The following is a 23033-nucleotide window of genomic DNA, read 5'->3' as shown; positions in this document are numbered from 1 at the left end:
CTAGAGACGCCCTCTTTAAATGACTGGTTCTTGAAATTATGGGACTATGCCTCAATCTCTAAAGTTTCGGCTTATATGAATGGTGCCTCTACTGAGTCATTTATGTTAATTGGGGATCCCTTTATAAATTTTAATATTCGACAAGGACACCATTGGTTCCCAATGTCCGGATTTGAGTTATGAAGCATTATGTATCCACTGTAAAATTAGTACAACCAAGTGTTGACTAGATGTAATCAAATGTTGACCATTTCTGCCGAATTTTCTTAGAATTTATAACTTATTTTGAACATTTCTATTTTGATATATGTCTCAAGAAACATTATATTGTATTCTTTTCTTCTTTTAAAATACTTTAATAAAACTGGGCGGGTGGGGGGGGATTGAAATGTTTCTGCTAGTGCATATTTGCATGAATATCCCTGTTTTAGATTCTTACATTCTTGTGAGTTCAGTTGCTGGTTGTGCCCTCAAGAACCCACGTGTCCTGGTGTGTGTGAGAGTGTGTAGGGGGATGATGCTTAACTTGCAGCCAGGGGGTGGGGGCTCCAAAGACCCAGGCTCCAAAATTACCTAAGTGTACCTCTACAGGGGGTAGGTAGGGTTGGTCACATGCTTTTCAAGCACAAGTTCAGAGCCTGGCAGCTTAAGTTGAAAAGGATCTCAGGTGCCAAGGCTGGGAAAGAGTCCTTGAAGATCCAGCCAGTGCCGATCAGCGCAATCCAGAGCTGCACAACTTTGACCCCCTGTAGATGTCCGACTACAACTCCCCTCATCCCTATGGGCCACTGTGGCTGGAAATGATGGGCTTTGTAGTCCAACAGCAGCTGGTGGGCCTCAGAAGTGCAGCCCGGGCATAAACAACCCTAGGTCAGACGGATCTTCCTCTGTTCACACTAGAAAAGGCAGCTCTGGGTGAGCTTTTTAAAAACAGGCCAAACATAGCAAGGTGGAGCACATCCTCTGCAAGGCATTGCTGACGGGAAGTGAGCAGAAAGTTAAGGCAGCAGCAGCAGCAGCAGCAATCTCTGTTCCTGTTTTGCTGTGACAACCTTCGCAGTTCTTTTGGAATTCCTGGAGGTAGTGGCTTGACCTTGTGTTGACTTCAGCAGGTCACACACAGAAATAAACAGGACTTGTTTCATCGCTCTCTCATGGGTTCCCCCACCCTCTCTTTGGAAGCATGGCACGCCCCAACTCAGTGTGCACGCTAGGCAGCGAATTCTGTACACAAGGAATCCCGCACATCTAACACACACGGCATGCACGGCAAAGAAAAAGCAGGTTGCCCTCCCTGCCCGTATTTCCAGGTTCCGGGGTTGTTTTAAGACAGGCGCTCCCAATGAGTGGGATCCCAGGGCATTTTTCACACAGCAGATTTTACCACAAGTTTACTGAGAGGCTTACGGGGAAAGCCCGGGGAAGGGCTATATTTCCAAAATGGCGCCGGGGCTCCAGCAGCTTCCATTTCCCTTAAAGGAGCTGTGACGTTTCCATCCAGAATGTAACTTACATTCTTAAAGTAATACTAACAGAATATCATTGTAGGAGTCCCCTCAGCACTGGGGAAAGTGCAATGGTCTGCTGGGCCAGTTGAAGCTTTGGCTCCAACAGAAGCTTTGCACGGGCCTAATAAACAGGCTAGTCACCTAATGGCATAGCGGGGGAGTAACTCGCCTAGGGAGCAAGAGGTTGCCAGTTCGAATCCTGCTAGTATGTTCCCCTAACTATGGGAAACACCTATATCAGGCAGCAACGAGCTAGGAAGATGCTGAAAGGCATCATCTCATACTGCCCGGAAGGAGACAATGGTCACCCCCTCCTGTATTCTACCAAAGGAAACCACACCAACTCGACAGCAGAACTTTACCTTTAATAAACCGTCTAGAAGCTGCAGTTTGGGTTGATGGGGGATGCCCCCCAGCTCCTGGGCCTTGCAATAAAGAACACTGAACTATGTGTTTCCCAGCTTCCAGAATGTCTCGGCCAGACCTGCTCAACTTTGCCTGATGATGCCAAGACAGCCATTCCTCCACACAGTTCCTAAAGCATTTTCAGACAGCTGCCTTTACTTTGAACTTACTGCGACTGTACTGTGACTCTGAAGTCGTCCCCACAAAAGATGCAAAAAGTGGATTTTTTTTTTACCCCGGACATAAATCGGGCTACATTCCAATGCCTAATGAAAAACCCAAATCGTCTGTGGAGTGCTCCCCAATAGCTCTCAGGGACTTCAGGGTAAATCTGGCCGATATGTGAACACACACCTTCCATTCTGGAGGAGAAGCGAGCTCAAAGCCCTGTGTGGAAAACATCCATATGTTACTGAACTACAACTTCCATCATCCCCCACCACAATAAATTGTAGTAGGGGATGATGGGAGTGGTAGTTTAGCAATACCTGGAGTACTACCGGTTGGGAACCCCTCTTTTAAGAGAATCCTTAAATGTTTGCTAGAAGAAGCTTCCATAGATGGACAAACCTACTGAGGTCTCCAGAGGTAACAAAAAGGAAAAATTAGCATGACTACTGGGCTCAGGAGGCAGATGAATCAAAGAAAGAGAGGAGGGGATCTCGTCGTCGGCAGAGCAGAAAGAAGCCTCCCAGGACTGCCCCAAAGTCACTGACTTGGGCTCCAAATTTAGGGTTGCCATATTCTGGCTTTTCAAATCCAGGTGTCTAATTTGCATATTATGTGAATTGCCTTGAAAATAATTTTGGAACAGAATAGTGACTGCATGTTTTGCTTCATAACTCCTCTTCTACAAGGAAGGGTGTTTTTTTTTGAACTTCTAAAAAAAAACCCCGAAATCTGAGTGAATCTGTGAATCTGAGTGGGCTAAGCAATCGAGGCAAGACGCTTAAAATCCGGGTGAAACGCGAAATTCTAGGGGGCGTGGCAATTCTAGCTCCAAGACACCGGATTGTTCCAGGTCTCTCTCAGCAGAATCCAAACTAGGTGGAATGAGTATAGGCAAATTTGAAAACAATGCTTTAGGAAACAAATGTGTGATTCTTGATATGGAAGCTGGGTATTTCCTTTTTTTTTTTTTGGAAGAGAGGACACTGACCATTAGTCGGTTTCTTCTTTTTATAAATCACATGCTGTGTACACACATGGACACACAAGCTTATTTACAAAACAGTTTATTATAACCCCATTGCACAACTTTACAGAGTACCATTTTCAGGTTCATTCTTTAGTCCAAGGTGGTTTGATAAATGCCGTTTGGCATCTGGTATAGATTTAGCAACTGTCCAAAACAAAAAACGAGACAAGTGGGGAGGCACTTCCATGGTTGGTGAGTGAAATTGAGCAAGTACCCTGTGGTGTTTTTTTTTTTTGAAGGCCCATCAATTCTGCTTTGGCAGAGAAACTGCGTGGAATGCATACTGGTCACGGGTTTGAACGTTATCTTTATTCAGGCAAAGCTCCAATTAGTATTCCTGAGAAAGGTCTGGGAAATGTCAAAGGGATACTCCAAAGTCCCTTTCAGAGATCAGGAGTGGATCTAAGCGAACCATAGCCATCTCCTGAAGTTCCGCTTATCGCGCAGAAGACATGCAGTGTGTTGTGAACCCACGAAGAATGGATCGTGTCCTCTTGGTATATCTAGAAACAAAAGCCAGGTTGGCACATTAAGCAAAAACGTTATCTGCATCTTGCAGGGACAAAAGTTATTTCGACAACGAGAAGGAAATGTAGCATGCTGTTACCCAACCTGGTCTTCAAAGCTGTAACTGCAAAGGCGGCATTTAAAAAAAAACACACAAAGAGAACGGGAAAGAGAAGTTATTTGGCAATGCTGTTATTTTGAATGTTTGCAATGTAGCTTTCAAAGAAAAAGAAAAAAAACCCTCAAAGACTGTTCATATTCTGTATTGTTTTACTTTTAACACACAAACATGTATTTTATTTATTTGTTTATTTAAAATGTGTATACCCTGCCCCTTCAGTATACGGCAGCTCACAACATTAATACAAAGATAAAATGTAAAGTAAGACTAATGAGGTTAGCCAAATTTACATTAAACATGTTAAAAACCAAACTAAAACCACATTTAAAATTACAATATATGTTTTAGAAGTTCCAAATTAAAAGTTATTTTAAAAGCTAAAAGTGAAGAACTACAAAAACTAGAGAACCTACCAGATATAAACAGAGACGAAACGTTAAAAAGGCTCTTTAAAAAGAGGTGTTTTCAATTGTTTTTTAAAAACACTGTGGGAGGGAACATAGCAAATACATACACACACCCCAGAGCTAGAAGAGATTATACAGTAAAATCCAGTGACATCAAGACATTCTTTATATCCTTCAAAGTTTCCAAGAAAGGAAATCCCATGGCCACCCTAATCACCTTGGCCCACTTCTGCTCTCATGGCTAGAAAGAGTTTCCTGTTTAGCTCGGAACTGCTGTTGAAATCTGTTGGGGTGAGGCAGATTTAGGAAGCACAGACACCAGTGCATGAAACCTCAGGCCTCCTGATACCATCTTCTCATGAGTTACTGCAGCTGACTCCAGAAGGTGCCTATTTTATTTTAGAGCCCTGCTGGATCAGAGCAAAATGGAACAATCAGATGCCCCAATAAGAAGCCTGAAAGCTGGGCATGGAGCCCACATGCCTTCTATTCATTGCTCCCCAGCAACTGGTCCGCAGTGGGAGATTGTCTCAAAATGTGGAGGTTTCATCTGCACTGACTGATCTCTCCTTCTCTACCTCTACCATGAATTTGCCTAACTCTGTTCTTAAAACCACCCCTTCTTGTCGTAGAGAGTTCCACAGATTAATGTGCTGTGTGAAAGAGTCCTTCCTTTTGTCTGTCCTGAATCTACCAGTTTACTGGATGATCCCAAGGTCCAGTATTTTGAGAGAGAGTTGGGAGGGAGAGAGAGAGACAGACTTCTCTCTGTCCACTCACTCTCCAGAGCAACATAGGTGGCTGCCATATACCGAGTCAGACCATTGGTCCATCTAGCTCAGTATTGTCTACAGGCCTGCTCAACTTTGGCCCGCCTGCAGTTGGCCTACAATTCCCATAATCCCTGGCTATTGGCCACTGTGGCTGGGGATTATGGAAGTTGTAGTCCAAAAACATCACAGACTGGCAGCAGCTTCTCCAAGGTTACATGCCTGCAGTATTCTCTCTCAGTCCTATCTTGGAGATGCCAGGGATGCTTCAAATCGTCTGCATGCAAGCATGCAGGTGCTTTTCCCAGAGCAGCCCCATCCCCTAAGGGGCAAACCTTACAGTGCTCACATGTAGTCTCCCACTCAAATGGAAATGAGGGCAGACCCTCCTTAGCAAAGGGAACAATTCATGTTTGACTTCATAGGAAGTTGTCCTATATCGAGTCAGACTCTTGATCCATCTAACACAGGTTATAATACATTAACATCCTAAAAACGATCCCCCTATATACATCCTGGAAGCAATACAGCAAAACCTACCTACGGAGTTAGAAACTGAGCAGGGGCGTAACTATAATGGGGCAAGGGGAGACAATTGTCTGGCCCCCCCCCAAGGCAAGTCACATGACTTACTCCCCCAGCTGCGCACCTGCCCGGGCTTCCTTCACTTGTATCCATCCTCCGAAATTGATGTGAGTGTTATGACCTGGACCTACCAGATTACACACACACACACACACACACACACACACACACACACACACACGCGCATTTCAAAATCTTGTCTCTGGGCCCACTCCAACCTTGCTACGCCCCTGAAACTGAGGCATCCTCATCTGAAAGTAAAAATTTAACAAGATGTTCATCAGACTGGTTTGACAATCTACATGTCAAGGGAAAAATAAAGCATGTCCTTCGGTTTGAGTGTAACTTACAGTGCAATAAAATGTGGTCGATGGTTTCTACTTCCCCAGACCCATAGCTACAACAGCGTGCTTTTGTGGGGATACCTTGGTATCTCTCTACTACTTCTCCCAGGTTGCAGGCAGGAGACTTTCCCAGCCCTACCTGGAGATGCTGCCAGGACGTGAACCTGGGACCTTCTGAATGCAGAGCAGATGCGCTGCGTACAGCCCCATCCTCTAAGGGGAATATCTTACAGCGGACAGAACTCACACGTTGTCACCCATCCAAATGCAAACCAAGGCAAGCCTTGTTTAGCAAAGGGGACAACTCGTGCTCGCTACCACAGGGCCAGCTCTCCTCCATCTTATTTAGAACCCTGGTTCTCTCCATCTCAAGATTAATGGCAGGGCAACGCACTGAGGTTTAATTCCCCCCCGCCCTCTATGTGTGCCATTTCAAAGCTGCTTCCTGTGGCTGGCACAGGTTCCCAATCGAGAGCTCGCAGATCCATCCGAAAATCACCAAGTGCCCAAACTGGCACCAACGCTCAGTAAAGAGGTCCCGGAAACATCCACGGAGTGTGGAATGCAGGGGTGTTTCGGCCTAACTGAAGAATGAAGTGGAAAGGGAAGTGTTGCGTGTGGGGAGGGGGCATTAATTCTGCAGAAATGGACCTGAACACAAAACCTCAATCTCAAACTGGAACCAAGTTCCTACACAGGAAATGTGGTATTGCTTCAAGAATCAGGCACTCAGCTTTTAATTCTAGGATCAATATTTTAGATCCGAAGTGGTCAATCTGAAGCTCTCCAGCTGCCGTTGGACTACAACTCCCATCATCCCCAGCTGCAATGCATCATCCTCAGCTGCAAAGCAGCTGGAAAGCCTCAGACGGACAACCCGCTTTATTTCCCTGTCCCCCCCCCATCTTGTTGCAGTTTGTTTGTAACAACCTTTACATATTTTTTAAAAAAAGTTTCAAAAGGATGAATATCTTTCCTCAAGTTAAATAATTGATGGCATCCATTGCACAGAAACGCATTGCAACCGAGAGAGTATGACATTATTCTGCATGAAGTATATTCAACCCAGATCCAAGAGTCCGACACAAAACTGAACCAGAGTTTAATTTTTTTTTTTAAAAAAAAAACTCCAATGAATTGAAGCTGGAACTGAAGCCACATTTCCTCTCTGAATTACAACTGGACATTTGCATAATTTTTTTTCGGTTTCTTGCTGCAGTTCAGTGCTAGAGAGGGTACAAGCAAGCTCTGCAGGGATGATTCTCATTCTCCCACATCCCCTTTAAATATGTAACTGCTTGGACAGGTTGAATCATGCTGCCTGTATTTTCCCCACCCACCACACACACACAATAGAGGACAGAACAAAAAGAAAGCGGGGGGGGGGGCGGGAATAACCTGCCTACCTATTTTGAATAAGGATCAGGAGGGTCAACAAAGAGAGACATTTCCAAATGCATCCAAAGGGAGCTATTACTCAGGTAGCAGCTGTGGCAACCTTTCCCCTGTTTGCATATAAACAGAATGCAGAAAATATTCTGGCTTTGTATGCAAATCAAATGGGAGTGGAGATCTGTGCAGAGAGATGCTAATTTCCCTATTCAGATCAGACTATTTGCATTGCTCTAAAGTTGTGGGTCATATGTTGGCAGCTATGTGCAAGAAGGTGGAGTGATCGATAACTGCACAAGGATCAGGAAGCAGAACATCTGGGACAAGGAATTCTGGGCATCTGCGTGGGGCAAGGATTCTCAGCATTGGGTCCCCAGATGTTATTGGACTTCAACTCCCATTATCCCCAACCAAAGGCCACTGATTATGGGAGTTGAAATCCAATAACATCTGGGGACCTAATGCTGAGAATCCCTGGTGTGGGGGGTAAAAAGTGGGCCGAAGGCACAGCCATGGTCCAAAACTGGGACGAGTTTAAGGAGCCATAGCCAGGTGTGTGCTCGAAACCAGGGGAGGGGTCAGGATCCAAGCAAGCAATTGGGGAAAGAGAGCAGGTGCTCAGGAGACCTCTTCACACTAGAGAGAGCAGGTGCTCAGGAGACCTCTTCACACTAGAGAGAGCAGGTGCTCAGGAGACCTCTTCACACTAGAGATGAGTTGTTCAGACTGAGGAGCAAGCACGGAGGCTGGAGCTTTATAGGGCTTGGTGAGCAGGGATTGGCCCTCAGAAGTCAGCTGACGGAATGCTCAGGCAGGTTAGAGGTACTGCCGCCTAGATGGCGCTCTTGAGCCACACTGCTCCGACCGCCAGGTCTGCAGTGCCGCCTTCTATTGAGTCGGACCATTGGTCCATCTGGGCCCATATGGTTTGACTGGCAGTGGCTCTCCAGCCAGGGATCTTTCCCAACCCTACCTGAAAATGCTGCCAGGGATGAACCTGGGATCTCCTGCATGCAAAGCAGGCGACTTACCATGGAGTTGTGACCCTTCCATTAGAAACATAGCATGGGTGACGCAGGAGCCGAAGCACTGGAGCTTGGCCACTGGGAGTCTGGGTTCAAGATTCCCCAGAGTCTTACAGATAGGCAGAGCCTGCTGCTGCAGAGAGGTGGCAGCCCCCCCAATGGCTTCTCAGGTGCAACAAAGCTGTAGAGCAGGGAGTGGGGGAGGACAACCTTCCATCACAGCAATTTACTGCAGCTGAGGATGATGGGAGTTGTAGTCCAACAGCTGGACAACAACTTCCATCACTGCAATTTACTGCCGCTGTGGATGATGGGAGTTGTAGTCCAACGGCAGCTGGAGAGCCTCAGGGTGGTCGCCCTTGGTGTAGAGCAGTGGTTCTTAGCGTGGGGTCTGCCAGACGTTGCTGAACTACAACTCCCAGCGTCCCCAGCCACAATAAATGGTGGTTGAGGATGCTGGGAGTTGTAGTTCAGCAACGTCTGGTGGAACCCATGTTAAGAACTGCTGCTGTAGAGGATGGGAAGAATGGCCACCCATGTCGCTACGAAATGTTCCATCTTGCAAACCACCAGAGGAAATCAACAGCCATTCCGGCTCCGGCGGTACTCAAAGAGAGGGGTGTGCTGGGATGCAATCACTTGCCAGACACCTGCCTCTTCCCTCGTTCTGCCCTAGCGCTCTTCACGCAAGATTGGTGCCAGTCTTTATGGGTTTCCTCTAAAGGAAAGTCAAGCCTCTGCTTTCAGCCATCACAAGAACCAAGTGTGTCAAAATGCGATCAGCTTCTCAAAAGGGCATCTGAACCCCAAGAGAGGAAGGAAAATAAATCTACCATTTATGGTGATAAATCTACCATTTACGAGTCTGACCATGGGTCTATCCAGCTCAGTATACTCTACACTGACTGGCAGCGGCTTCTCCAAGGTTGCAGGCAGGAATCTCTCTCAGCCCTATTTTGGAGATGCTGCCAGGGAGGGAACTTGGAACCTTAGATGCTCTTCCCAGAGCGGCTCCATCCCCCTGAAGGGAATATCTTACAGTGCTCACACATGTAGTCTCCCATCCAAATGCAAACCAGGGCAGACTCTGTTTAGCAAAGGGGACAATCGTGCTTGCTACCAATTGCATGTTCTAGATCAGGGATTCTCAACGTGTGGGTCCCCAGATGTAATTGTACTTCAACTTCCATAATTCCCAACCAAAGGCCGCTGGGGATTATGGGAGCTGAAATCCAATAACATCTGGGGACCCACACATTGAGAAACCCTGTTCTAGATGACCCTGCTGCACACTCTGAAAGGAAGTTGTCTTGGGGCCTGTTCAATACATACCCACTGCAATCAGATAATTTGCCTGCTAGAACAGCCTGGCTTTTGCCCCAAAGTTAATGCAAGGTAACTTTGGTCTACTTCTTACGTCCCTTCTTAAATTTCCTTCTGCCCCCTCCCTCTGGGGCACGAGTTCTAAAACTCGGGTCCCCAGATGTTGCTGGACTACAACCCCCATTGTCTTTGGCCATTGTGGCAGGGGGTGATGGGAGCTATAGTCCAACATCATCTGGGGACCTGTAGCTGAGCACACCAAAACCTGAACCACATCATCGATTACCAGGGTACAGAAGATTCTGCCTCACGCTCCCCAATGCTGGCAGGAAGGGAACTTGGAACCTTCTGCTCTTCCCAGACCAGCTCCATTCCTTGAGAGGAATCTCTTCCAGTGCTCACACTTCTAGTCTCCCTTTCACATGCAACCAGGGCGGACCCTGCTTAGCTAAGGGGACAAGTCATGTGTGTGACTTGGCTTTTCGGCCCATCTAGGTCGAAAAGCAGGATATAAATGAGTAAACAGCAATGCCCAGTTGGAGCTAAGCTTTAAGTTTGTGTCATGGCATAAGTATATGTAATGGCATCACCGCCTAGAGATGTACATATCCGGCGGCATAAAAATATGACAAATAAATAATAAAATATGCACCCCTTCTTCCCTTTCCTCTCATCTCCCTCAACAGTTTCCCTCCTGTCTATCTTAAGATTGACAGGCTCTTCGGGACCAAGGATGTGTGCAGGTCCAGAGCCGCTGTGCAGCTCTGTTGGGTCACCACGTACCTACGTAGCACAGTACACATACAATATAATAAAGTCAACTGTCAGCTTCTGGATGATTGCTCAGCCACGCCTGGAGACACCCTGCATATGTTTGCTTTCAGACAGCTGTCACTGGACAAGGGGGGAGAGACAAATGTCCCTCCCCAGTGGCAATTCTCTCTCTCTCTCTCTCTCTCTCTCTCTCTCTCTCTCTCTCTCTCTCTCTCTCACACACACACACACACACACACAAAATATTAAAAATATAAAAATTAAAACTTTCAAAGTATAAACAGAATGTTTTATGAATCAAACCAATCATAACACAATATATTGTAAAAGCCATGTAAAGGAATCTCAAAAGGTCAATTTGTCAGGGCTGTGTCATTTTTCTCTCCCGCTCCCCTCTCTTGCTTTTCTTCCTTGCCAGCTGGGGAAGAGCGAGAGGGGGGGCACACAGCCCCGCTTCCAGGTACTGGCCATGCCCCCGTGCCTGATGCCGATGCAGGGGGCATGGCCAGCAGTGGCAGCCGGTCCCCCAGGCCACCGGCAAGCTCCCTAGGCCCCTGCTTTCGGAGCAGGCGGCTGGTCCCCTACCTGTTCGTGGATGATGTCCGAAAGCTCTTTGACCATGTCCCTGAAGTTGGACTTCAGCCCTTCGTGATATTCTGCTTGATCCTCCTTGATCAGGCGTTCATTGAGCTCCAAAGCAATTCCACAGGCTTGGATGAACCTCCTGGTGGGAGGAGAAAGACAGCCGCAAGGTTTAGGGCTGCCCTTAGAGAGCTCTGGCGAGGTGCCGGGGAAATCAGCCAGTGCAGGGCCCCCTCCGGTTAATTTTAAGGGGGGCTAAAAGGGTGGAGCCTGGGATGGCCGCCCTGCCCTAAGGTGCTCTTCCCAGAGCTGGTCCCATCCCCTGAGGGGAAGATCTTACAATACTCACACATGTCATCTCCCATTCAAATGCAAACCAGGGCAGACCCTGCTTAGCAAAGCAGACAAGTCATGCTTTCTACCACAAGGCCAGCTCTCCTCCCTAGTGAGTTGCATGGCTGAATGGGGATTTGGACTCGGGTCCTAGTCCAACACTCTTACCACTACAGCATGTTGTTGGGACCATCTCGGCCCTTGATGGTTTGGAACCTTACTGGGGCCATTTCCCTCTTGTCATGGAGATCGCATCCGCCACCTTACTAGCTTCAGACAGCCAGGTGCAGCCCTGCTGGGCTGTTCCAACCCTTGGCGAGCCAGACTACCTGCTTTGCTAATAATATACTTAGTGCTGATGGGCTATGCTTTTCTGGGTCTGAGTGGGAGACTGCCTGGGAACTCTACATATATAGCAACATAGGAAGCTGCCTTATAATGAGTCAGGCCCTTGGTCCATCTAGCTCAGTACTGTCTACTCTGACTGGCAGCAGCTCCCCAAGGTTGCAGGCAGAAGTCTCTCCCAGTCCTACCTGGAGATGCTGCCAGGGCTTGAACCCGGGACCTTCTGCATCCACATCAGATGCTCTACTACTTTGCTATGGCCCCATCCATATATATGTCATGCCCCGAGATCCATCATGGAAGAGAGACAGATATAGCTACGACTATTGCTACAAAATATTTATATACAGGAGAACCTTGTTAATCGCAGACCCGGCATCTGCGGTTTCACGTATCCGCAGTCGGGTAAGTACCACCCAACTCTGGTGTATGCGGAAAAATTAGGCAATTAATGGGTTAAGACTCACGTATCCGCGGGTCGGGGATGGGCGGAAGTGACCTCCGAGGTCATTTCCACTCGCCATTTTGAGGACAGTAGCCATTTTCAGGGCCTTCAGGACCGCCTCTCCCACCCAACTTTGACCCGCCCTGTGAGGTCGTCTCAGGTGGGCTTTTCCAGAGTTCCGGGCCCAGAGGAGGTACGCGGGGCAGGGCTCATGGGAGGGCCTTCTCTGTTGCAGGCCTCTCCTTATGGAACACTGTCCCTGCCTCCTGAGATTCGTAATGCCCCCTCTCTTCTGTTTTTTAAGAAGCCAGGCTTTTTTTATTTTGCCAGGCTTTTAGTTTTTAATGTGTGTGGGGTTTTTCTGTTTTGTTTTTGTCTTCGCTGTTGTTTTAGTTTATGTAAACCGCCTCGAGTCTAAGGAAGTTAGGCGGTCAATAATTGGGATAAACAAACAAACAAACAAACAAATTTTGTGGCTCGTTTTTGTAAAAAAAGAAAGAAAAAGAAATAACCATCAATTGTTCACAAAAAACTTGTGATTTTAAAAAAAACAACTTTTCGGAGGTATTGCTGGACAGCTCAGGACACACAGAGCATGGTAGGGCACCCCCCCATTTCCCCCACATTCAGTTTTTCCCCCCGTCAGCTTCAGGAACGTAACCCCCTAATTCCTATTGCCCCAATACACCCCATTATCCATGGTTTCATTATCCACTGCGTGCCTCCCCCTCATGGAACGGAACCTCTGCGGATAACGAGGTTCTCCTGTACCGCTTTTCAACACAAGTTCTCAAAGCGGTTTACACAGAAATATAATAATACAAAGTTAAAGATGGATCCTTGTACCAAAAGGGTTCACAATCTAAAAACCAAATGTAAGGTAGACACCAGCAACAGCCACTGCAGGGATGCTGTGCTGGGGATGGATAGGGTCAGCTGGTCCCCCCCTGTAAGAGAATCACCACTTTGAAAGATCCCCCTTTGCTCAGTTAACAGGGGTGTAGCAGATATCATTAAATCAGTCCACCAATGCTTACCGGAACATCTCTTTCAATTCGCTCACTTTCTTGGATGGATATTTGCTGGCGTGTGCGTCATCTAGGAAAGCCCTTGCATACGCTAGCGGGCCAGCATTGACCTGAAAAGCAAAACACAACCGCTTAACCGCACCGATTTCAGCAAGGAACATGCACGAGTGAAGCAGACCTGAGAAATGAGAACCAGAGATGCAAAAATGCTGAACTTCACAGAAGATGGAAGGGAGCAAAGAGGCCATCTAGTCTACCTTCCTGTTTTGAAGCTCGGCTGCCCATACAGCATTAGCCTCTCAACAGAGCAACCTATGAAATGCAGGTTACAGTTTTCCAGGAACAAATGCAATGTGAAATGAAAGACTGGCAGGTCTGGCAGGCTGAACATGTGACCTCGATTCTTTTCCATTCAAATGCATCTCTGAAGAGGGACAACATGGAAGCATTGTAGCAGAACGCCAAAAATGATATACACAACAGCACTTTCCTCTCACACGCCTCCCACCTCTATTTCCATGGTTCCAAGCCACTACGCACAGCCAGACCCAAAGAGTGTGAAAGTTCACAACCCTGATTCTGTCAATGTAGGTGGACACCTTGCTCATTACGACGATGGTTATCAGTGTCTCTGTGTATTAAATGCCGTCATGGAATATGGCTTTTAACAGAGTAACTTATACTAAGGGGACTGGTCTTTGTCTGGAGGAGCCTGAAACTGAAATCTCAACAGCAGAGAGAGACAAAGGGAGAAGCTAGGCTAACAAGTGTTGAAAGGGATCAGATGCAATGACGTTACTAGGGTTTGGCTTCAGCTGGGGGTGATAATTAAAGGTTAAGCCATGGCGCAGCTTCATGACAATGGAAAACCTAGCAACTAGCTCTAGTAAACAGTGCATTCAATACGTTCCAAAGACTCCAGCCGCACTGGCAATCTGACAGCTCAACCACTTCTAGAAAGCAAGCTGGCCACTGTCCAACGGGCAAGGGCTATGAAGTTTTCATAATGCTCCGTTTTTAGAATTTTTAAACAGCTTTTAATTTGTAACTTAAAAACAACAACTGTCATTCTGATTGTGGTTTCAGCTTGGGATGATGATGATGATGATGATGATGATGATGATGATTAATTCAATTTCGATACCGCCCTTCCAAAAATGGCTCAGGGTGGTTTACACAGAGAAAAAACAAATAAATAAGATGGCTCCCTGTCCCCAAAGGGCTCACATTCTAAAAAGAAACACAAGATAAACACCGGCAACCGTCACTGGAGGGATGCTGTGCTGGGGGTGTATAGGGCCAGTTACTCTCCCCCTGCTAAATAAAGAGAATCACCACGGTAAAAGGTGCATCTTTGCCCAGTTAGCAGGGATTTTTAACTTGTCGAACTTGATTTGGTTAATTTTACTAGGCTTATTTTACATTACATCTATTTTAGAATGTTGTGAGCTGCCCCGAGCAGTCAGTCAGTATGTATGTATGTATGTATGTATGTATGTATGTATGTATGTATGTATGTATGTATGTATTTATTAAATTTATACCCCGCCCAAACTTGCGTCTCTGGGCGGTAACTACCGGTGCACGCAGTAGTGTACTGAGGGGCGAGGCATAAATATTTCAAACAAATAAGTATGAACGGTGCTTGTCATGACACCCGGGACATGTTGGTCCACTAACCTGCACTGAAACGGCGCCCTGCAGCTTGAGCTGCAGCTGGATCATGTCAACATCCGGTGAAGCGCAGAGTTGCTGCAACTCGGCCGTCTTCGCCTTGATCTCGTCTGTTGCTACATCAATTGGCTTCAGGTTGACTTGGTGTTCATAACTGACAGGGATCCTCTTTTTCACGTACGGGAAAGAGTTGGATGCTGGGGCAAGAGAATGAACAGAACTGATGGCACCCGGGATGTGCACGAACCGGTTTGGTGCTCCTTTTGTGGAGGACTGAACTGGTTCAGAAGTCCGGTGTACGAGGTGGTATGGAGGTTTGTGTGTGGGGGGGTTCTTTAAGGGGCAGGAAGGCTGCCCTTACCTGCCCTGCTGCTTCTCCCCTGCTGGTGCTCTCCCCAAAATCGCTGGAATGGGGCTGCAGCGTACCTCCTTGCAGCCCTGGTCAGTGTCATACTGCGCCGGCCACTTCCGGTTCGAACTGACTGGGGCTACAAAGAGGTAAACTGCAGCCCTGCACCAGTGATTTTGGGGAGAGCGCTGGGGGGGGGGGGAAGCAGCAAGGCAGGTAAGATAACCTCCCTGCCCCTTAAAGGAACCCCCTCCCGCCTCCCGGAAGTGCATGGACTAGTTCGTACACATCCCTAGAGGGCATGTGGACAGGGAGGCCCACGAGAGGGCCGCAAGCCAAGCTGCTGAGGTAAAATTCAGACACACCAGCGAGAAACCAAAAGGATCCCCCACTAGACTAACCAATAGGAAAGAAACGAATGCAGACTAGTCCAATAAATCTATAGCTGGATTCCGAACAACAGATTTATTGGACTAGGCTGTGTTTGTTTCTTTCCCATTGGTCAGTCTGGTGGTGGCACGTCTTTTTGGTTTCTCGTGGATGTGTCTGCAAAGATTCCAATATGCTTTACATTTTTTCTTGAGGTACAATTCCGGACAGCATTCCCTTCGTGGACCAGAATGGCCCCACATGGACCTTCCAGATCTAGGGACCGGCACGGTTTTGCCCTATAGGAGCGAGGCACTAGAGATACTAAGCTAAAACTGGCAGCCATGTCTACTGTGCTGCCTCTCTGCCATGGTGGGCTTCAACCTTAAAACAAATAAAAGCTTTAACTTCACACTGAGTTTGGTATTTACTGCTCTAGGGCACAGGCGGAGCTGTAATCGGGTGCACGGGTCCAAAGAACCCACTGGGTGCACTGCCGCTGGGGCCGCCCTGCCCAGTTCTGGGGCCACCTCGCTTGCGCCTTCTCCACCCTGTGGCATGCTGTGCTGCTCACCTCAGCACCGCGGGCACCCGGCAGTCCCCCCTCCATGGCGGCGGAACACTCCCTGACCTAGCAGCCCGTGGGGAGGGTGCCCTGTCCCTGCTGCTCAGTTGGCCTCTGTGCATGTGCAGAGGTCAGCTGAGTGGCAGGAACAGGACAGCCTCTCCGCAGACTGCTGGGTCAGGGAGTGCGCCGCCATGAAGGGGCCTGCCCACTGAACATAAACTTCATCAGTTCATCACCTGGCTTTTGCATGCCTAAAAGCACAATCCTACACAAGTTTACTTGTAAGTAAGTTTTCATTTTCTTCAACAGTGCCTACTCCCAGGAAAGTGCTATTTAGAACTGCAGGCTAAAAACGATGAAAGCAACAGCCTTGATCCAAAGCTGCAGTCTTGAAATTATGCTCTGAGCACACAATTCGAGCAACATTTACTTAAAGGTATATCATTATGATGGACTGTCATTTCGTTCTCCTATTAAAAACATCTTTGAAGGTTTCTTCGGTTTTTGACTTCTCTGCCCGCTTCCCATCTCTTTATGCCATTGGCTGAATTGCTCTGACATCACAGTGGGGTTCTGCAGGTAGATATGACATGATTCCTCCCCTCTGGCCTCTCCCCCAGCATTCTGGGAGTCCAAACTCACTTGTAAGGATCGTCCGCCTCTTGCACTGTTCCTCAACACTCCCGTGTTTTTTCCCGGATAAAGTGTACGGTGTCTCAAACACGAATCTATTGATGTTGTGGTTCCTTTCAAAGTCTGTCTTCCTCTCCGAGAGCTCTTTCTCGTCGAAGAAGGGCTTCAGGTAAGTCACCTGGATGTGGGCATACTTGGGGTCCAGGTCTTTGACGTTCACCTGAGAGAAGAAAGGGAGGCTGTTCATTGCAAAGACAAGAAGACCGGCTTAGCTCCACAACATGTAGGGATGTCTGGCCAGGAGCCAAAAAACCACATGACTAAGCACTGCCTAAGCATCATTTCTTGGGGTCCAGTGAAAACATGTACCACGTCTCTCCCCAAAGGCCTTGTCGGTTTTGGAGGACTAGGTGGTCCCTTCGCTTTTTTTAGTTCCCTTTGTTTACCCTCCTTACATTTCTGACTGCCTGTTTTGCATTTGGAGTCAGATACAGCAATATTTATTTTATTTTATTTTATTTATTTACCAAATGTATACCCTGCCCAAACTTGCGTCTCTGGGAGGCCAACAACAATTAAAACACATATCAAAGTTAAAACAGTTCAACATATAACAACACATATAAAAGTTAAAACAATACAATAATTTAAAAACCATAAAATTAAACAAACAGTATTTAAAAAAAAAAAAACAGAGAAAGGTTGGGTAAAAAAAAGCGTTTTCAAATGTTTTTTTTAAAAATAGCCAGAGATGGGGAGGATTGTAACTCAGCAGGGAGCGCATTCCACCATCTAGGGGCAGCTACCGAGAGGGCCCGTCTCTGTGTGACCACCAAATGAGTTGGTGGTAACTGGAGACGGACCTCCTCAGATGACCTCAATGGGCGGTGGGGTTCATAGCGAAGAAGACACTCTCTTGCCTACAGGAGATGCATGTGCATTAATGATACATGAATGCCCTTTAAATGCTACTCGCTCCCCTGGGATAGATAGATAAACTTTATTACGATCGTATGTCAGACAGTACAACAAAAAACATTACATAAGACTAGAGCGTATAATACAAATAATGTAGCAAAACCTAGCCACATTGAAAGTGATCTTCTTACAAAAGTCAGATAACAAAAACTCTAAGTAAAATTCATCAGAGTGACCTGGAAACTTCCCCAAAAGAGGAGGAATTAGTTTCAAACAAGCATTGCTATAAAATTTACAATATAAAATTACATGAGGGGTGCTTCCCCTGGGAAGCCTAGCGTGTTCTTCTGTGTACTCCGGAGATCAAAGGCCAAACTTATTTGCTCATATCTCTGTAGAACTGGCTCTTGCACATTTTCCAGAGGATTTCAGTGTCTCTGAATATCGTCCCTCCGTCTGGCTGCCAGACCTCCTTCTTCTGGAGCACAAGGAATGCCAGAAGGCAGCAAGGGCCCTTGGTTGCAGGCAGGAGTCTTTCCCAGCCCTACCTGGAAATGTTGCCAGAATTTGGGACCTTCTGCAGGCAAGCAAGCCTTGCAGGTCAACATCCTACAGTTAGCAAGGTTGGCATGGTCTCCCTCTGGCTTTCTGAAGTGCTTCCCCCAGCCTCATGGAGGACAGGTCTATCAATGGCTACTAGTCTTGATGCCTCTAGGCTATCTCCAGGATCAGAGGCAGGATGCCTCTGAAGACCAGATGCAGGGGAGCAACAGCAAGAGAGGGGGTATGCCTGTATCTCCTGCTTGTGGGCTTTCCAGAGGCATCTGGTGGGTCACTGTGGGAAACAGGATGCTGGACTAGATAACCCTTGGGCCTGATACCGAAGGGCTCTCCTTATGTTCCAAGGCTTTGACCACATGAGAGTCACAGTTTGTGATTTCCTTCAGGCTAGAGAGAGAGAGTTGTTGGAACAACATCTCCATGCTTGCATTTCTAGTGGAACAGGGCAGTCAAAAGCTGAAGAACTGCATGGGTTTTGACAGCACCTTATTCGAATCCTGGATGATTTTGACGTTTTCGGCTCCAAATTTCTCTCCATAAAGCTTCAGCAGGCGCAGAGAGATTTCTGAGAGGCCTGTCAGCTTGGGCTCTTTGTAGATGTATTCCTTGCCATCCTCTTCCTCGAAGAAAGCCTATTGTTGATCAGAAACGTGCAGATATTGAACAAATCAAACCACAGAAATTTTCAAAGCAATGACTATGAACCGACACCAACTCTATGCTCAAATCTACCTGCATAACACAGTTCCATGGAAATGCGCAACTCACTGGAGAATTCAACCTCTCTCAGAATCTCCTTTCGGTTTCAAGAACAAAAGCATGTTCCTAGTCCTCACTGCTGTGAAGATACACTTGAAAAGGGTAGTTAAAGTTCAGTCACCCTTCGTGTAGTTAAATGGTAATTACACCTACTTTATGAAAAGTAGTACCAGCTATATATGAAATTGAACTACAGTAGTTAATGACTGACTAAAATTCTTTAAATACATTTTGGAATACGCTGAGATAGCAAAGCTTACAGCACTTATAAGGGATGAAAATTTGGAACATTTCAAAGAAGGATGGGAACTATTTTTATTTTACTTAAAGAACTATTTTTCTAATATGGACCTTTCAGCAGGGTTTGAAATATGGTAATAACAGCAGGTTGGGCAGGGTAAAATCGAGTAGTAATGTGGATTATGTATGTTTTGAATTATTATAACAATGCTTTATATGTATAGTTAACGTGAACCGTACAGACAGGTAAGCGGGAAGTCAATATTTACTTAATTAAATAAATGAATGTAATTTGATTGTAAAGTTATTGAAAAAGCCTCTTTTAACTACCTAGAGATGAGTATCCAAGTTTTTTCTTTTTAAATGATTTAGCTTTCCACCTGGAAGTGGAGGGGAAGCTGTTCCCCAAACATCGTTGCAACTTAACAACAAAGTAGTCCAAACTATGTCACTATTTCAGCTGAGTTATAAAGGAATCGGAACTCTTTTTTGCGCCTAAATGTAGTTAACCAGGTGTGAAAACCACTTTTTAGGGAATTGTCTGTCACTGAACTAAAGTCGTTAATGGCCATCAGTGGAAAATAAATGGGCAACCCTCTCCACTTGCATAGCTTATAAAGGTTGCAGAATCCAGCTCTTCTTAACACAGAATTTGGAGCACACGCTGCCTGCCCGTGCTTAGAAACAGTCAACTTCTCTGGCCTGAAGTGCTACATGTAGAACAAGGATGACTCCCAAAAACCACCCCAGGCCAGAGCGGATCAATATGCAGCTGCTGATTCGGGCAAGTGGTCTATGCAGTGCAGCTCATTTCACAGGCTGTCTGACGGGCTTACCTGTCCATAAAAAGCAACTCTGAAATAGGTGCCTAACAGCCTCTTCTTGGTCTGCATCACTTCCAGGATCTTTGTGTAAGCTCCGTGGAGAGTTCTGTATATTTGGGTAAGTTTCTAAAAGGAAAACAAGAAGCAACACCGGAACTGTGGCCAGCTGAAACCTCAATTGTGGGGCTGAGTACTGTGCAGAGCAGGGGAGTGGCTAGGTATTTAAAAGATCCGAGTCCCAGGCTCATGGCCCCACTTTTGATAATTAACCTCAATCATCCACCCGCCCCCTCCACGGCTCAATCATCCACCCGTAAACTGGATTCAATTTACCTGAATCCAAGACAAGATTTCCCCCCAAGTTGTTTGACATAAGAATTTGGGGGGTCTTAAATCCAGGGTCCTCTTCCTTTTGGATAAATAGCATAGCTTATATTTAAACCATATTTTTTGGCTTTGGAACACCCTCCCTGGAGAGCTTCGCCACGCTCCCTCCCTCATTGTTTTTAGAAAACATCTTAAAACACACCTTTTTAAGGAGGCTTTTAAATATCATTATTATTTTGTTATATCTGGTAGGTTCCTTAGCTTCTTTAGCTTTTTACAATTTTCAGTTTTAATTTGAATCTAATTGTTTTTAATTCTGACTTTTTCAAAAATTAATTTTATGACTTGTATCTGTGTCTATCTTATTGTTGTAAGCCGCCCCAAGCAGTATTGCACTGGAGGGGCGGGGTATAAATATTTTTTAAAAATAAATATTTTTAAAGGGGGTTGTTTTCTATTCAGGTAAATATGGGTATGTTTTTTAAAGTCTCTAATATGATAATCCAGCACCTCTGAAGGTGGAAGCAGCTAGGTTAGAGTTGCCATGCCCCCCCAAATTCTGAGTTTCACCCAGATTTTAAGCATCTCATCCAGATTGCTTAGCCCGCTCAGATTCGCCCATATTTCAGCTTTCATTTAAAAAAAAAAAAAGCTAAGCTCTAGCCCTTGCAGAAGCGGAGTTATGGAGCGGAACGTGCAATCACTCTTCTGCTCAAAAATTATTTCCAAGCCAATTTACATAACATGCAAATTAGGCACCCGGATTTAGAAAGTCAGAATATGGCAACCCTACTCTCAACCAGAGCCACCTAATGGCACAGCGGGGAGGTAACTTGTGTAGGGGGCAAGAGGTTGCTGGTTCGAATCCCACCTATATTGGGCAGCAGTGATATAGAAATATGCTGAAAGGCATAATCTCATACTGTGCGGGAGGAGGCAAGTATTCTACCTAAGACAACCACAGAGCTCTGTGGTCACCAGGAGTCGACACAGACTCGACGGCACAACAACAACTCCTCTCAACCAGTGTTCCCTTCAACAGGAATTCCCAGATGTTGCTGACTACAACCCCCAGAATCCCCAGCTGCAATGACTTTGGCTTGGGGATTATGGGAGTTGTCGTCAACAACATCTGGGAATCCCTGTTCGAGGGAACACTGCTTTCAGCCCTAGCTGGAGATGCTGCCAGGGAGTGAACCAAGGGACTTTCTGCATGCAAGTATGCAGATGCTTTTCAACTGAGTTATGGCCCCATTCCCTCAGGGGAATATCTTATAGTGCTCACACATGAAGTCTCCCATTCAAGTGCAACCAGGACAGACCCTGCTTAGCCAGGAGGACAATTCATGCTTGCTGCCACAAGACCAGATCTCCTCCCAACCGTCCAACTTAGTAGATGTACACACCCTAAGCTATGGAACACCCCTGCTCAATTTAGCCCCACCCAGCTGTTTTTGAACTACAACTCCCATAATCTCCAGCCACAGTGGCCAATAGCCAGGGATTATGGGAATTGTAGGCCAACATCTGCAGGAGGGCTGAACTTGAGCAGTTGTGCACCAGCTCTCCTCCCAAAGCCAGTAATCCAATACCAGCCCCCTTCTCCTGGGGAGTATGCCCCTTTGAACTCATTGGGAACTGCCTCCTCTTGCCCCACCCCCAGACAGCCGTGGGGACTGGTACATTCTAGATCAGGCCTGCTCAACTCTGCCCCCACCAGCTGTTTTTGGACTACAACCCCCATAATCCCCTGCCACATGGGCCAGTAGCCAGGGATTATGGGAATTGCAGGCCAACATCTGCAGGAGGGCTGAAATTGAACAGCCCTGCCCTAAGGGGAATATCTTTCAGTGCTCACCCATGCAGTCTCCCATTCAAGTGCAAACCAGGGCAGACCCTGCTTAGCGAAGGGGACAGTTCATGCTTGCTAACTGCAAGACCAGCTCTCCTCCCCAGACCAGCTCTGGGGGAGGAGCCACTACCTCAAACTCCCGCCGCTTTTCGTAGATGGGGATGATCATCTTGGCCACCTCCGAGATGGTTTCGTAGCGCTCCGCCTTCCACAGGCCGTCGGCACACTGCTCTAGCAGCTCCACCAGCACCTCCTGCGGAAGGCACAGAGAAAGGGGAAGCTGCCGGGATCTCAGTGCCCCCCTGCCAGGGAGACCCCACTCTTGCAGAAACACATGCAGAAGGGGGTCAAGGTGGCACCTTCGGGCCAGAAGGCGTCACCTCCGCCCACAGAAGCCGGGAAACATCAGCAGCAAGAGCGAGCGGAGGCCAGTAGGGTGGAGGGTGGAATTCACTGCAGCACGGTGATGTTGCAGTTTAGGAAAACAATGACTAAGAAAGAAGGCAGGAGACGCCAATGGCACGAGAAAGCCTGATCAAATTACGCACAGTGTGGGGAAAGTGGAGAGGGAGGACTCGTTCTGCCTCTCGTAGAATACTAGAAGTATAAGCCTAGGTATTTGTGGCTAGATGGAAGCTGCAGAAAGAAGCAAGGGGGCCTACAAATCCCAGTGGCTGGAGGTGGGGACGGTGCTACACGACAATCCCACAGATATTGATAAACTGCTTTTCAACCAAAGTTTCCCAAGGTGGTAAGTAAATAAATAAAACTAGGTGGGCCAGGTGAAGAGCATCTGTGCCTCTAGTTCTCCCCTCTCCTTCCTTCCTTCCTCCCTGCCAGTCGCCGTTTTCTTTCCCTCCTTCCCCC

General features: G+C 46.9%; 1 protein-coding gene across 7 annotated transcripts in view; it reads right to left on the bottom strand.

Annotated features, from left to right (window-relative positions):
- Positions 1–3132: 3132 nt before the first annotated feature.
- DOCK11 (dedicator of cytokinesis 11) overlaps positions 3133–23033 on the bottom strand; it is a 130106-nt gene continuing 110205 nt past the window's right edge. For 5 of the 7 annotated variants that reach the window (XM_053273840.1, XM_053273838.1, XM_053273836.1 and 2 more), the window contains 8 exons: positions 22297–22419; positions 20000–20113; positions 18650–18796; positions 16695–16905; positions 14773–14963; positions 13102–13202; positions 10945–11083; positions 3133–3614 (listed from right to left, as the gene is read on the bottom strand). In XM_053273840.1, the coding sequence (XP_053129815.1) occupies positions 3495–3614; positions 10945–11083; positions 13102–13202; positions 14773–14963; positions 16695–16905; positions 18650–18796; positions 20000–20113; positions 22297–22419 (1146 nt within the window). In that variant the 3' untranslated portion in view covers positions 3133–3494. Of the gene's footprint in view, positions 3615–3718; positions 3743–10944; positions 11084–13101; positions 13203–14772; positions 14964–16694; positions 16906–18649; positions 18797–19999; positions 20114–22296; positions 22420–23033 lie in introns of all 7 variants that reach the window. The other 2 variants (XM_053273842.1, XM_053273841.1) reach the window with 2 other exon arrangements.

This window comes from Hemicordylus capensis, chromosome 11, assembly GCF_027244095.1.
Source record: "Hemicordylus capensis ecotype Gifberg chromosome 11, rHemCap1.1.pri, whole genome shotgun sequence".
In the NCBI taxonomy this organism is placed as follows: Eukaryota; Metazoa; Chordata; class Lepidosauria; order Squamata; family Cordylidae; genus Hemicordylus; species Hemicordylus capensis.
The sequence above is the reverse complement of the archived record's forward strand: the minus strand, read 5'-3'. Positions and strand labels throughout refer to the sequence as shown.